This window comes from Eleutherodactylus coqui, chromosome 11, assembly GCF_035609145.1.
Source record: "Eleutherodactylus coqui strain aEleCoq1 chromosome 11, aEleCoq1.hap1, whole genome shotgun sequence".
Classification (NCBI taxonomy): domain Eukaryota; kingdom Metazoa; phylum Chordata; class Amphibia; order Anura; family Eleutherodactylidae; genus Eleutherodactylus; species Eleutherodactylus coqui.
This window is the reverse complement of record NC_089847.1, coordinates 39,095,385-39,111,564: the sequence shown is the minus strand read 5'-3', so window position 1 is coordinate 39,111,564 and position 16,180 is coordinate 39,095,385. Positions and strand designations below refer to the sequence as shown.

Sequence of the window (16,180 nt, the reverse complement as noted above, 5' to 3'; positions counted from 1 at the left end):
ATCGGGGTTATCTCGCGCCGAACGGGGGGGGGGGTTGAAAAAAAAAAACAAAAAACGTTTCGGCGCGGGACAACCCCTTTAACCCTTGTAGAACCACCAGAACATATAAATGCATATCCTCTATCCTAAAACGAACAGTCATATACTTCCATCATTGTCCATAAAGGTGTGTACACACTTAGGCCCCCTGCACACGGGCGGAAATTCCACGGCGGGATTTCCCGCAGAATTTCCACCCATGGAAGCTGCCATAGGATTGCGTTAGAAAACGCAATCCTAGGCAAACAGACGCAATTTTTCCACGTGAAATCACACACGGAAAACAAATCGCGGCATGTTCTATTTCTGTGCGGGTCTCGCAGAGGCTCACACAGAAATGTCACTTCCGGGCCGCAGCCCGGCTCTGCGCATGCACCGGCTGGCCGGCAGCCGGCACATCACAGAGCCGGAGCCGCGGCAGCAGGTGAGACCTGCACTGGTCCCTGCAGGGTCGCGGGTCGGGTCACCCTGCGAGAATTCTCGCAGCGGGAATCGACCAGGCCGTCTGCAGGCGGCCCAAGTCGTCGGAGACTGGGCTCACATGTCTGGCAGCTTTGTATCTAGATCCATGGTGCCTGCGGTGTTTTCTTGGACCTGAGTCCTGTACTGGGATGGAGTCTCTCCTTTCATGCAGCTTGTCAACGTCGGCCCCTGGCTCATCAGTGTACTCAATTGCATTGGTGGCCTCCTACTGTACTGCTTTCCCAACATGTGGAGAGCACCACGGTCATTGCTCCAAATGGCCATCACCAGGACTCTACAGTCCTTTGTGGCTTGAAATCTTGGTGCGACCATTTTAATGATATAATCAGCATGCTTTTTCAATCAATGTCCTTCAGTTCTTACCAGGGTGTTCGGATATCGCAGAATAATGGGCTGAACAGGCACCAGAGGAAGAAATGCCCCTAAAAACACAAATGTATATATAAAAAAGATTGAAATTCAGAATGCATTTTAGCACTAACATGGTAATTCCCGTTCGCTACATAGTAATACTCCTGCCATTCCATAGAGAGTACCGCAGCGGGATACAATACAATTACCTACCAGGTTTGAAGGAAATCAAGCAGGAGCGATTCGTGCAAGTTCCTTCAGGAAAGATTAAAACCTGTCAAGGAACGTGTACAGAAATGTGAGTATGTGTAATGGAAATACAGCTGGTATAGTCAACACCTAACTGCAACAGAGGGGAAATCTTCCACAAAGAAAAGTGTGAAGACAAGTGTTGGCTTGAAAGGAAAGTCAAAGAAAAGGACGCCAAAAAAAGAATGCAACCTACAGAACCCCAGCGATGTTTTATCGGAATGCAGTCTAACAAGGTACAGATGTGCAATGTACAAGAGAAGAGCTTCATACCTGCGGCCATTTGCCTTTGGATGTTGTTCTCTTTGTGATCTCATTTATAGTGTTCCGCCGAGAATCAGGATCAACTCGTGATACCAACACAGGCTGAAGAGCACAAAGAATACCTGCAATGCAAGAATGCTAAGATATGCTGCTGCCATATAGTAAAAGGCCCAATCTGTAGTACATACTGAAAATATTGACATATGAAACGTAGTGATATACAGTATCTATGTCATGTGCCTTCATGGATACCACCCACTCTATATGCATAGCCTCTAGCCATATAGACCCTATTCTACTCTAAATATATAGCCAGTTCACCTTCTATACAGATTGTGGCTCACCCACCCTTATGTACGCTGTCAACCCTCATGTATACCAGGTATAGCAGACCCTCTTCCACCCTATCAGAGCGGTCTGCAGCTCTACCTGGTCCAGGATGAAGGCAACCAGCTCCGAGAAGTCCAGGTAATGGAAGCAGCAGGCACCGAGCCACACTCCCGACCCTATTCTCCCCACCGAAATTCCTCCTCTGTCTGTGTGTGGCCTGACTTGGCCGCAGACAGTTTTGGTGGCTATGGGCCCTTTAGGCGTCTTGAACCAAACCACCCATATGGCAATCCGTCACTGCCATCACTTCGAGTTGAGCTGTATTACCTGACCTAACCCATGGCCACTAGTGGCGCTGTTTCCAGGAATAAATGATTAGACACTTTTTTCTAATCCCAGATAATTCTTTTAATTACAATAGTCAATAAATATGAAAATGAATAAAATATCAGAAGGCCACTTACTGCCAAAAATGGGCACTGAAATATTCTCTTCTCTGGATACTATGGAAGGCATCCCAGATGTGATCACCGCAATACCATCAAAGAAGGAAGAGTGTGGAGCAACAACGAAGACGGGTGCCTCCAAGGAGCTCGCACGTTTTCCAATGACCCGAACATGAAATCCCATGGAAAAGAAAAACAGGCGTCCGAGGCAGCTAATAAAGTGCTTTGTAACCGTTCTGAAAGAGATTTCACAAAAGTCATTTCAGTGATTTCAAGAAATAACTTAAAGGGGTATTCCCATCTCTACTTTTCATAGCCAGGATGGGCAACCTCTGCCATAGCTACAGGCCACCCGGCCAGAGCCCACGGAGAGAGCAGAGCGCTTAGCACAGTGCCGTTTCCGTAGTTTCCATTCACTTCAATGAGAGCTGTGGAAACGGTGCTGCACTAAGTGCTCAGGTCTCTCCATCAGGTGGTTGGATTAGAGTTCTGGGTTTTCCCATCTCAGTCATCAAAAGCCAAGATGGGAATACACCTTAAAAAGCCGTATTCTATTTATCCATATATCTTTTTTTAAAGAAGATCTGTCACAACTAGTGTTACTAGATTGGCTGGGTGATAATAAAAAAAAAAAAAAAAATCTGGCCAATTTTTCGTAAATCGGATCATCCAATCTGATTTATCTATTTAGCTAAAAAAAGAAAAGAAAAAAAAAAGCAAACCCCAAAATTTTGGATCTCTGCTTTGAGCAGAAGAGACGGGTGTGTTGGCTTCACTGTTGCCTTGCTGAGTCTCAAGGTTTGAATCTGACCATGATGGGTATTTGAACTTGGAAGCCCACCAGTGCAAGTCAGCAGCGCTAACCCCTGGGCCACCACTGTTGTTCAAGGGACATTTTGGAGGCCAAATTAGGGAGCCCCGATTCACAATTATTTTTTAACCCCTTCCCACTATATGACGTACATTTACGTCATGCAGTGTCGGGGTATGTATGAAGAGAGATCACAAGGCGACTTCTCTTCATACAGCACGGGCGTCAGCTGTTTATTACAGCTGACACCCACGGGCAATAGCTGTAATCAGCCCTACGGCCCATCGCGGCTATTAACCCTTTAAATGCCCTGAACGATGTTCGGGGGTCCTATAAGGCCCCCCCGCGATGAGATCGCAGGTAGCCGTGCGGGTGTCATGGCAGCCGGGGCCTTCTGAAAGGCCCCAGGGCTGCTTTAGCAGACTGCCCATCAAGCCGTTCCTGTGAGGTAGCTTGATGATAAACTGCAGTCAGATTGCAGTATGATGTAATGTGATACTATTACATCATACTGCAGGAGCGATCAAAGCATCGCTAGTTGTGGTCACATGGGGAGGCTAAAAAACCCAGTAAAAATAGGATCAATTAAGTTTTACTAATTGTGAGAAGAAAAAAAAAAAATTAATTAAAAATAAGTTTAAATCACCCCCCATTTGCCATGTCTATAATAAAAATAAAATAAAAATCCTAAAAGAAAAATACATATTTGGTATTGCCGCGTCTATAAAAGTCCGATCTGTCGAAGTATCGCATTATTTACCCCGCACGGTGAACATTCCAAAAAAACCCGTCAGAAATGCACTTTTTTCAGTCACTCTGTTGCCCAGAAAAAAATGCAATAAAAAGTGATCAAAAAGTCGTATGTATTCAAAAATGTTACCAACGTAAACTACAGGATGTCTTGCAAAAAATGAGCCCGCCCCTCACACAACTATGTTGACAGAAAAATAAAAAAAAATTTAAAAGTTATTGTGCGCAGAAGATGGCGGCAGAAAATAATATTAAAAAATTAAATGTCTTTAAAAGTAGTACCTCAAAAAAAAAAAAAAAAAAAACCTATACAAGTTTGGTATCGTAGCAATCGTACTGACCCATAGAATAAAAAGTTATGTCATTTTTGTTGCAGTTTGTGCGCCGTAGAAACAAGATGCACTGAAAGATGGTGGAATGTCTTTTTTTATTTTACTCCACTTCGATGGATAAATAAAGGAGTTAGGACTTTTTAGAGGGACGGAGGAAAAAACGAAAATGGGAGGGGGGGGGGGGGGGACTGCATCCGTAGGGTGCCTACCCACTGGCGTTTTTTTTCCTGCGATGCTAAATTGCGTTTTGCGTTTTTTCTGAAGAGCAATTAGTATAGAATGTGTTCTTGTCCATTGGGGGTTTTTTTTTCCGGTCCGTTGCAATTTTTAACATAGGAACTGTCAGTTGCATATGTGTCCTTATTTTTCTCTTAATGCACCCATGATTGTCCATGGAAATTAACGAAAAACGCGCGGAAAACACTGCGTTTTTCACGCACGAAAATCGGCAACGCCAGTGGGTAGGCGCCCTTAAGGGGTTAAAATCAGGTTGGTCGCTCGACACTAATAACAACTCCCGACAGTTTTAGTAACTATTCACAATATATAGGAATTCTGGATCCTCTTTTCTTAGACCTCTGTGTTGTGCTGTTCCTCTGTTGTTACTCCAGGTAATATATGAATAAATATACGAGTGTTACCTTCCCCTCTTCCCAATATAACGTGTCCCTCACTGATCGGACAGTTGCAGTGTACTTGGAGGAATGGGAACGCGCACTTCTGGGCATTATAAACCTTGTACCTCTGTATTATATTTGGATGGGACACAATGCCCATCACCCTTACAGGTTTTCTTTACAATATTTAATTAGCACTTTTCCCACAATTACCTCCTCCATCCTTTTATCGGCTCCACATTGTCTTTTGGAATGCAGCAAGTGACAATGGTTGCTACTAACCAGGACGTTAATAGTACAGTCAAAAAGAGAACAATCCGGAAAGGTAGAATGAACAGGCCACATATTACCATCTGCAAGAGAAGAGAGAAGCTTATAGACACACAGAACAAAATATAGAAACTCCTTCCAGAAGGTTATCCACTGGAAGGGTGACTTTATACAGGGCAACGATCGTCTGAATAGTTAGGCCTCATGTCCACGGGCGGATCGGATTCTCATTTGCGGAAGATTGCAGTTGTAATGTTTTTTTCCGTGCGGATCATCTGAGTGAAAAAAAAAAATCTGCAACCTCACCTCCCCGCCTTTTGCCGATCTACCTAATTTATTTTAATCTTCAACTCCGTAGTGCATCTGCTATTGAATTGCGGATCGTCCGCACCCATTGACTTCTGTTGAGCCCATCTGCACGGGATCCGCACTGAAAGGGCTAATGCCCACGGACAGATTATCGCTGCGGAATTCACGGCCAGATGCCCGCCACGAATTGTACGTCCATAGACATGCTGTGGTAGACGATTCTCCCATGCCAATGAGCGAAAGTCAATGGCGATTTTCCGCTCACGGGGAAGAATCGCAGCATGCTCTAATTTGTGCCAAAAAAAAATAAAAAAAATTGCATGGATGGCTTCCATTGCAGTTAATGAAAGCCGTCCATCCCGCGATACTTCCGCAGTGAACACAAATAGTCGCTGCAGCGTACCAACAACTGTTGTTACTTTGTTTTTACACCGAGTGAATTTTGTTCAATTTCAAGATTGCTGAATGAGTTTACATGGGCCAAAATATAATTTGTCGACTATTTAGGGGACATGATGTTCTTTGGCGGGTGTGTATTTGCTATTTCAACCGCTGCCAAACGCACGCTCATTGGTTGCCAAGTCCACTGAACGCACATGAATACATGCGAGCGGGCTGATGTGGTCTCCTGCTGGTTCAACTGAGAAGTTGGTGCTGCAGCGAGTCTATGTTCGAAGACAAAAACTATCCAAAGACCGTGGCAGCGAGTCCTCTTTTTTAAGACCAGCGTGGACTGTTCTGTCGAAGATCACTTGCATGCATTTATGTGTTTTCAGGAGCCAATAAGCATTAAGTGGGAGGGCAAAATGTTCAAAGAAAAAAAAAAAGGTGTGAGCCAATCAGTGTTCGGTGGTGGTGGTGGTGGGGGCACACTAAACAAGTTGTTGGCTAGTTGCTGAAGAATAAAGGATTACCTGCTCACACCAGATGATAGTCAACCAGTGAGCTGACACAAAGAGACTAGTAAACGAATTCTTGCTCGTCACCCGGTTGGTGGCCATGTTTACACAGGACAACTGTAGCTTATATTCGCTCTACTCAGTGACTTTTGGGATGATAGTTGTCCCGTGTAAAGCCGCCCTCAGTGAACTGTTTATGAAACTGTGTGTAATTAGCAGTTAGTGGTAAATACACTCAGTGTGAGCGCCGGTGTCCGTAAAGGAAGCTGCAAAACACTGAACTACTGTTAATTGAAAATGAGATGAAAGGCAGGTAGTAGACAGAAGGAGAGGTGCGTATCAGGCAAATAGTACTTTACCAAGGGCAGCAGTCCAGTCACACCAACCGTGTGAGTGCCACATAAGTAACCGGTGTGTGTACACGCACACGCACACACGATCCCTGCAGAGACTATAAGAGGAGGACATGCAATGCAGTATCAGTGGGGAAGGGGGGGGGGGTCTCTGCAGTGAGTGCTTATCTTGTGAATAAGGATAATTTTAGATTTTGGGATAACCCCTTTAACCCCTTGGTAACTTTGCAATATAGCCCAAAATGAATGAAAATAGTTGTGGTGCATACTCTGGGTGAGACATGTTGACATAAGAGTAAGCCTTACAGAACACTATTTGCTACAATAGGGAGTTACAAAATTTCTAGCAAAGTGCATCCAAAGTGAAAGTCTGTACAGATGGCAAATTGTAACGTAACTGTAGGAACTTTCAATCATGTGCCTCTATGATACTCTGTGCATCTAATATTGTTGGTAAGTGAAAGCAATCCTATAAAACAGGTGGATTAACCCTTTGCAATCCAATTTTGGATTCAGGGTTTCCTAGGGGGCTTTCTCTTTCTGCCATTATACAATGGCGCCATCTGCTGGCTAGCGACAGTACTGCGCTATGGAACATGCTGGAGAGACCGACAACAGAGCAGCCAGTAATATACAGTAAGAATACCCTGCCGGACGTCTTCCAACATCGGAGCTGTACAGCCTTCAGACGTCAGACAGTGGATTGGAAAGGGTTAAAAAAGGTGTTATATATAATAATAATAATAGCTAACAATTAATAATACTATTAGACATCGTTAAATGGCAAATTCTATAATAAGATTGATTTAGAATATATGTTCTTACTCGGATCTTGTCATTGACAGTCAAGTTGATTTCATGGATGAAAGGGTTTGGAATCTGCGGTGGAATGAAGGATTTTTGCCGCGGCAGTAATGGCGTCCGCTGTTGTAATACCATTCTAACCTGTTAACAGAAACAAAACACATCAGGATATACTTAGAGGTACAAATTATTATTTTTTTCCCCATCACCTAATGACACGTTTGTATTACTACTCAGCACAATCTATGAGCGGCATATGGATAAAACCTTCCAGATTTCATTGCATGATGTATAGTGGAGCCCTAGAATCATGGCTGTGGGGGAGAACAGCTCCTTAGAGCGCCACCATATGGAGGCACACAGTTCCCTGGTACGGAGTGGCAGGACTTCATCCAGTCTCTGTAGCTCTGCTGTGTGCCGAAGGATGAAGCAAGCAGCACAGTACACTGAATGGCCACGTTTTAGAAGACGTTCCTTACAAGACATTTAGATCAGCAAGATCTGCAAACAAACCACCATCTCCCAAGGCTTCAACTCCTGCTGATTAACTCCTTCTCACCCACATACTCTCACTTCCCTTTGTAAGCACTTCTCTCAGTTGTTTCACTTAGGTTAGTGTCTTTCACACCACATTTTTGCTTCCTCAGTGGGTTTCCCTCTTACGGTTCCAGCTGATAGGATAAAAAATAAAGGTGCACCCAGCTACTCTTCTCTGCCCTTCCGAAGTGACGAAACAGGACAGAAACAAGGTGGTCTCAATTTCACACATTAAAGGGTTTTTTCAGTGATAAACTATTGATAACCTATCATCAGGATAGGTCATTAATAGTTGATCGCGGGGGTCCATTGCTCGGGACCACGACCAATCAGCTGAGCGACAGACACCAGAGGTCAGCGGGGCGGAAGCCTCCACACTGACCTCTGTGTAGTGGCTGGTGCCTGTAACTGCAGGCATGACTTTCATCGTAATCAATGGGAGCCGTGCCTGCAGTTACAAGCACCAGTCACTATACAGAGGTCAGCACAGAGGCTTTGGATCCGACCTCTGTGTATGTGCGGCCCTGACAGCACACACCCGCTCATTTGATCAGTCTGGCTCCTGAGCGACAGACCCCAGTGATCAACTATTGATGATCTATCCTTATGATAAGGTCATCAATGGTATTTTACTGGAGAACACCTAAAATTTATGGTTCCGCCAAAGTTCTGTCTGAATTCGATTTTCGGTGATTCAGACGGAACCCTGAAAGAGAAACCCACAGCGAACCTAAACTCTTGTGTGAAAAGACCCTTACCCGTACCTCCAGACTGGATAGTCAAATGAGGACATGTGTGTGTGTATGATCCAATGTTTATGCAATCCTAACCCTGACTTTTTTTTCTTCCATAGCTACCTGTAAACTACCCTAACCAGGCGAGCTTATAGAGGATCCATCAGCTCTCCCGACACGACCGCTGTAGTAAATACATGTATTGTGCCGTCCCTCTGTTACTCCTTCTGGAAATGTAGGAACTGGACGTTACTATTCCGCTTTCATTCATTTTCAGGAGCAACGACAAAGGAATTGTACAATGCAAAGTTATACAGTATATATAGAATTCCAGTATTGTTATTTCTTGGTGATTTTTTTCTTTTTTTTTGTTATAAAGGGGGATTTCAGGAAAGAACACGTCTACCTTAATATTATATCATCTGTACAGACTGACACAGAAAGACGCCTGCAGAATGTACGCTGGAGATTATGTCTATTCATTCTTGAGGCTTAAACAGATGAACATGTTTGCAGAAGGTTTTGCGCACGTGAAATCTAGCCCGCAAAATGTGACAAAGCGAAGCCATTGATTTCAGTGGTTTCGTTCTCACGAGCAAGAAAAAGGTAGGTCCCGCCCCATCTTTCTACATTTTTTTGGGGCACACAACAGCACGGGGTTTGAACTGTTAAAAAACAAAATGTAACTTATTCATGCGCAAATATGTTCCGTAGCGGCCAGCATATTTGCGCATACATTTGTCTGTTTAAGCCCTCATGTCCTTGTGTCAAAATCTGTACAGTTTATTTCCTCTCCTTCGCCCCTTTCCTAACACCCAACCTTACCCTTTACTTCTCTCCATAACTTAACCCCGTCTTTCCTAATTATTTACTAGAGACACAAACTACAAACACATTAACAGGCGCAACAAATACTTTCTGGAGTTTCCAGAGAGTACAAAATGAACAGTCACAGCTGAAGGACTGCTACAGTGTAACAGTTTCACTTGTTTCGCAATATAAGGAAGTGGTGAAGCTAAAATATTCTCAGTTGAAGCTCTTATCACAACCATAAGATTGTATCCACTGCGGAGCAGCGGAATATCAAGAACACAATCTGCATTTGCTACTTGCAGACGTGGCCATAGAATTAACAGCAAACTTTACTCATTGCATAGTAATCGGTGACATGCACATCCAATGTAGACATGAAGTAGGGCATGCATTGTTCTCTTCCATTACATGTCCATGGGGTTTAACATGTTATACCTCATTCACATGCAATGTAATGCACTTTTTAGTACACTACAATCTGCAGCTCATCTGTAAATCCAGTGCGTGGGTTAATAGTCGTATGAGCATTTAGGGTTATGTAATGTTCTTGACTTGCATCATTTTTAAAAAATAGCAGCGCGATAAAGAATTTCCTGAATTTACATGTAATAATTGGCTAACACGTTGCAAAATGTCTCTAACATGACCTTACACACTCTGTGCTGCAGACTTATATTGGTAGACCGGTCCTTCAGATCATACAATAATATACCAAGCAAATATTGTGTTTCAGTGGCAACGATATTACAAGAAGTGTATTGTACTCTAATGGCCATGCAAATATCTACTTTGCAGGAATGAAAGGATAACAATGCAGATTAGGGTACCTTTACAAAGGCGGATAGTCGCCCGAAGAGTTTCTCAAACAAGCGATTATAAGCGACTTTCGGCCCCTGACAGGCACTGAAGTCACTTAGTAATTGCTAGTCGTTCTTGCTCAGTGTAAACAAGAGTCGTTCAATCTCTGAGTGACTACCTGTTTGCAGTAAATGGAGGCTCCATAAAAAGTCTATGGAGTCCGTATACCGCTTGCCAATGGCAGCCGAATGTTTACAGCACTCAGATGAGAGCTTCTGCCCATTCCTTTTATACAGCCGAGCGCTCCCAGCAGGGTATGAGGAATACAACTGGACCGCTGTGTTCTTCATACCCAGTCTGTTATCAGGGAACGGGATACAACTAAAACATTATCATCAGCTGTATCCCGCTGTGAATTCCTGACAAGTGATCGTTGATCTTTCAGCAGTTAGACAACGATTATCGCTCAAAAGATGGCTTGGAGCAATTTTTGAGCGAAAATCGTTGTCTAAAAGGGCCTTTACATTTCATTGTATTGGCAGCTAATTAGAAACCAGCATGCTTTATATCAGTGTTGTCCCACTTACAGCTTTCCAGTCAGGGCCAGATTATTTGGAGTGTAAATAGGGGGGTTTCCCAGAGCCAATAGCACACAATCCTCCCAGTTATTCCAGCCAGGGTCAGACTTACATGTGGTGGTGCCCTGTGTATTATGTCGCTCCTTTCCACCAGGTACTAACAATTAATTTTAAAATAACTATACAGTGCCTAATTATCAATGTTATAGAGCAGTGATGGCGAACCTTTTAGAGACCGAGTGCTGAAACTGCAACCCAAAACCCACTTATTTACCGCAGAGTGCCAACACGTCAGGGGGCGGGGCTTATCACGACGTATGATTATTACCTCCATCATTCTTAAGACGACAGGGCTGTTTCAAAACAGACTGGGTGCAGATTTTGACTGCTTTTGGATGCGGAAATTGTGTGGAATTTGACACAGAAATTTCTGCTCAGGACTTTCTGCAGCATTTCGGCCTCGTGTGAACATATCCAAGCAGTAATACCGACATCGCCCAGCGGGCCCCAGTAGTAATACCGACATCGCCCAGCGGGCCCCAGTAGTAATACCGACATCGCCCAGCGGGCCCCAGTAGTAATACCGACATCGCCCAGCGGGCCCCAGTAGTAATACCGACATCGCCCAGCGGGCCCCAGTAGTAATACCGACATCGCCCAGCGGGCCCCAGTAGTAATACCGACATCGCCCAGCGGGCCCCCGGTAGTAATACCGACATCGCCCAGCGGCCCCCGGTAGTAATACCGACATCGCCCAGCGGCCCCCGGTAGTAATACCGACATCCCCCAGCGGCCCCCGGTAGTAATACCGACATCCCCCAGCGGCCCCCGGTAGTAATACCGACATCCCCCAGCGGCCCCCGGTAGTAATACCGACATCCCCCAGCGGCCCCCGGTAGTAATACCGACATCCCCCAGCGGCCCCCGGTAGTAATACCGACATCCCCCAGCGGCCCCCGGTAGTAATAACGACATCCCCCAGCGGCCCCCGGTAGTAATAACGACATCCCCCAGCGGCCCCCGGTAGTAATAACGACATCCCCCAGCGGCCCCCGGTAGTAATAACGACATCCCCCAGCGGCCCCCGGTAGTAATAACGACATCCCCCAGCGGCCCCCGGTAGTAATAACGACATCCCCCAGCGGCCTCCGGTAGTAATAACGACATCCCCCAGCGGCCCCCGGTAGTAATAAGCGCGCACACGCGCACATACACACACACACACACACACACACACACACTATTGACAGCTACCCAGTAAGTACAGTCCTACACAGCTGTCAATCACTGATAGGACCGCCCACCAGACTGTTCAGCACCAAATGGGGAGAGATATCAATGTATAAAATACACGTTCTGCTGAATCCCATAAAACTAGATATCAATGCGCTCAGCTCCTCCCGCTCTATACCATCATACCTGCAGCTTGGACAGCCTGTTACACCTGACAGATACCTTTCAATGATTAATGGAGGGCTCAGCATCTGGATCCCCACCAAAACCACTAACATGTCCTTATAACACGTCAAAAACTTTTCTTAAAAGCTGAGTTACCCTTTAAAGCAGGAGTCCAAAAATAGAAGAGTTTTACTGTGTGACCGAAGAGTTCATCATGCAGCTGTTACTAAGATGTATTTCTAGGGGCCAGAGCTGCACCACTAACCAGCGGTAGTCCTGTCCATGCTTGTCCAGGGCTTCTAGTCAGGTCCTGATACACATCCTGTCTGTAACAAGCTCAGTCCTGCGTGGCCATCACATGGACACAACAGATTTTTATACTGGAGCATTTTTTTCTTAGAACTCTGTGTTTTGAGATTCCCCTGTTATTTCCGTTAGAAATGTATGAATAAAGTGATAACTGGGTATTAGCAGTTGGGGATGTGCCAGTGTCCAATTCTGTAGGGGCACACCCCTTTTTACAGGTGTAACGGTAAACCCAATTGTCAATTTTTTCATAAATTTCTAAGAGGAATAACAGAAACGGCACAACACTGAGATCCAACCAAAGATGCTCCACAATTGTTATTTCATGGGGAATGCAAGTATTTATGAAACCGGAGCGAACAGGTCCTCTTTAATTAAATACGGTCTAGAAATAGTTTACACTAGTCCTACACTAGAGAGTTCTGTGGTCCTTGTCCTTCATGGTTAGTCTGCGACCGATAACACGATAAACGATCAATCTCCACCTTTACCTGTATCTGTGGTTAGGCTTCTAGGTATTATTGTATCTTGTCACCACCAGGACGTCCTGGTGGAGTCACTGTAACAGGCCAGTTACGCCTCCTGTAGCTAATTGGCTACCAAGCAAGGTGCCCTGCAGGTCCTGACAGCCCACTAAGGCGTATTTCACAGCGCCAGCAGCACCGGCAGCATATGCACACCCATCCGTGGCAGGAGACTCTGAGGCATTCCTAATCCCCCTACAGCAGCGACAAGGGTCGGCAGGAGACATCGGAGCACTGAGGCAGCAGAGCCCCTGCCTCAGTGTAGGGGGATTGCTGCGGCGTCATGGCATACTGGACTGGTCAGTAAGCGGAGCTCAGGATTCTATTGACATGGTGCATGCAGTGTCGGACTGGCCCACTAATGTCTAATTGTAAAGGTTTTTCATTAGATAAAGAATTATTTGTTAACCCACAGTCAAGTGTTAAATGTTTTCCTTTTTGCATTGCTAGAGTATCAGACGATGCTCCGGTGGGCCCGATATAATAATAGAACTAGGAGGTCGATAGAAGACAACCCCATTCGGAGAGGAGTCTGAAGCAATTCACCTGTCACTCGCGTTAAGTTCTTACGGTATGGGTCACAAATAAATCCATTAGGGCCCTTTTACACGAAATGATTGTCGTTCAAAATAATCGCCGGATCGTGCGAATTTGAATGCTAATTGTTCAGTGTAAACATGGCCAACGATTGAACACTGAACGGGAATTCATTCGCTTCTCCTTCGTTATATGCAAGCACAAAACATTGTTCGCTCGTTTATACGTTGCTGCATGTGGACAGCGATCATTTAGACATTCACAGGTAGACTCAGTGCGAGCGACTGAACGACTTACCAGCGAACGAGCGAAAGATTCATCTGTCTGTATAAGCAGAACAAACTGTCGTCGTTCACTCATGCGAATGATAAATCATTCCGTGTAAAAGGAGCCGTAGGCCTCATTAATAATGTCCCTAGATAAGAACGAGAACGAAAAAAATCTGCGATAGAATTAAAAGCGAATGTGCCTGCGTTCTAGAAAGACGGAAACCATCAATCACTTCCTCTGATGAGGCTCCGGGAATCACAGCTTGACGCTGGAATGAACAATGTGTGTAATGACCTCCTCTGACAACAAGCAGAACAAGTCCAACATGTCAGATCCTGTTTTCACATAGATTCGTCTAACTGATCAAAACATCTTATTAGGGAAAACATAAATCATTATCATTATGGAGTGTAACAAATGAATTGGACGTGCAAAATTATACTACGTCATGGGTCAGGGCCGTTCGTTTGGGATACAATCTGTATAATTAGAGGCATCCAAATCCGACACATTTTATTTTTACACTGTGACTCTCTAAGAATGTAGTTGCACTCGTGTGATTATGTCCCTGCGTGGGACAGACAAGTACTGAGCGACACAGAGTGTGCCTCACAGTCCTTAAAATTGGTCAATCACAGACACACCCAAAGCAGATATAGACAAGCTAGTAATACAACCCGAGTCTCAAGACAAATGAAGCAACGTATGATACAAAGCACATTGTACGGCACTTACGGACAGAGATATCTCCTGCAACGAAGCGAATAACCCAAGTGTGAGTTTGTTGGTAACAGTACAAGCATTCTCCTGGTATCGCTCTCCTCCTCCTTCTACTTCCTCTAAGCACTGGCTCTCTCCTCCCCTTAACCTGCTCCTTACCTCCTAAGCCCAGGCTTTATCCCCCAGATACTCCAGCTCTTTCCTGATGGCGCGCTCAGATATAAATACATCGTCAGAAGGGATTTATAGATCAACATTAGTAAAAATGATGCTGCCTGTGTATTAGCTTCCGCCGGGCTTTTTTTAAAATTTCAGTCTGGAATCTCACTTGCAGTTTTTGCTCCATTTTTGATGTCTTGTTTTACGCCGTACTCACTGTGATAACGACGTGGGAGCCTGATTCTGTGGATCGGTACTATTATGACAATACGCAATTTATGTCGTTTTTTGCTGAACTACTTTAAAAAAATTAAATATCTTTAAAAAAAAGTAGCCCTGTGTCGCCCTCTTCTGACCACAAGAACGTTTTACATTGTCTGTCAATGCAACAGCTGTGTGCAAGCTTGTTTTTCACATGATGACTGGTGGTTACTATTAGTATGATTCGGGGTGCATGCAACTTTTTAATGACTGTTTATTAAGTTGTTTCGTGGGCAAACCAAATGGCTCCATTCTGATGGTTTGTATATTTTATTCTGAAGACATTCACTGTGCGGGATAAATAATGTGGTTTTTTTTAATAAATATAAGAAATTGTTTTGGGTTTTTTTTGGTAATTTTTGCAATTAATTTTTTTTAATTGAACTTGAAGCTGCAATTGTTTGATCACTTATACAATGTGCTGCAATACTTCAGTGTTGCAGTAGATAGAATTTTTGAAGGTTTGAGCTGTCAAACAAGGTGACACCCGCCATGTATCCATAGGCTTGGCGCTAAGGCCTCTTTCACACAGGCAACAGCGATATCGGCGCTACAAAAACGCTGCGATATTTGTACATGCGGTTTTGTAGCATCTGATGCTTTTTGAGAAACTTAATAGGAGTTTCTAATGCTAAAAATATTTCGCACTATGCGATGCAATAAACAAGAGGCTCCATAGGGAAAAATGGGCTACAAAACATTGTAAACCACGAATGTATAGAGCATACTGCATATTTTTTTTAGCAACATAGCATCAGACAAAACTTAGCTAATGTAAAGGAAACCACTGGAAACCATGGGCTTCACATACATGCGTTTTGTAGCGATGTCGCATCGACGTAAAATCACGCGGTTTTGTAGCTCGTGTGAAAGCAGCCAAATAGCTTATTCCCACGAGCGTATATCGGCCGGCGTTTTCACAGCCCGGATGATATACACTACCATTTGAGCAGCCTCTTCCCTAACCCTCACTAGCTCTCTGCATCTCTCCTCCCCTCTGGCTGTTTGCAATGGGAGTGGGTGGGACAGGGGCGGAGCCAAGATTCGGTCCCCTCCCTGCTCCTTGTCCACAGCCAGCAATGGGAGTAAGCAGGATGGAGAGCCCCCTCCCATTGCAAACAGCTGGAGTAGAGGAGAGGGGCAGAGAGTCGGTGAGGAGGAGGGAAGAGGGGACTGCTTAGATGAAAGTGTATATCGGACGGCTGTGAAAATGCCGGCCAATGTACGCTCATGGGATT

General features: G+C 44.7%; 1 protein-coding gene across 3 annotated transcripts in view; it reads right to left on the bottom strand.

Annotated features, from left to right (window-relative positions):
* The window catches only part of LPCAT2 (lysophosphatidylcholine acyltransferase 2), a 66,799-nt gene extending 52,165 nt beyond the window's left edge, over window positions 1–14,634 (bottom strand). The window contains exons 1-7 of one of the 3 annotated variants that reach the window (XM_066583889.1): window positions 14,538–14,634; window positions 7,329–7,448; window positions 4,886–5,025; window positions 2,181–2,398; window positions 1,396–1,508; window positions 1,087–1,147; window positions 886–944 (exon numbers count right to left, since the gene is read on the bottom strand). In XM_066583889.1, coding sequence (XP_066439986.1) covers window positions 886–944; window positions 1,087–1,147; window positions 1,396–1,508; window positions 2,181–2,398; window positions 4,886–5,025; window positions 7,329–7,442 — 705 coding nt within the window. In that variant the 5' untranslated portion in view covers window positions 7,443–7,448; window positions 14,538–14,634. Of the gene's footprint in view, window positions 1–885; window positions 945–1,086; window positions 1,148–1,395; window positions 1,509–2,180; window positions 2,399–4,885; window positions 5,026–7,328; window positions 7,449–12,186; window positions 12,206–13,829; window positions 13,921–14,537 lie in introns of those variants that run through there. The other 2 variants (XM_066583887.1, XM_066583890.1) reach the window with 2 other exon arrangements.
* Between the last annotated feature and the right edge of the window lie 1,546 nt (window positions 14,635–16,180).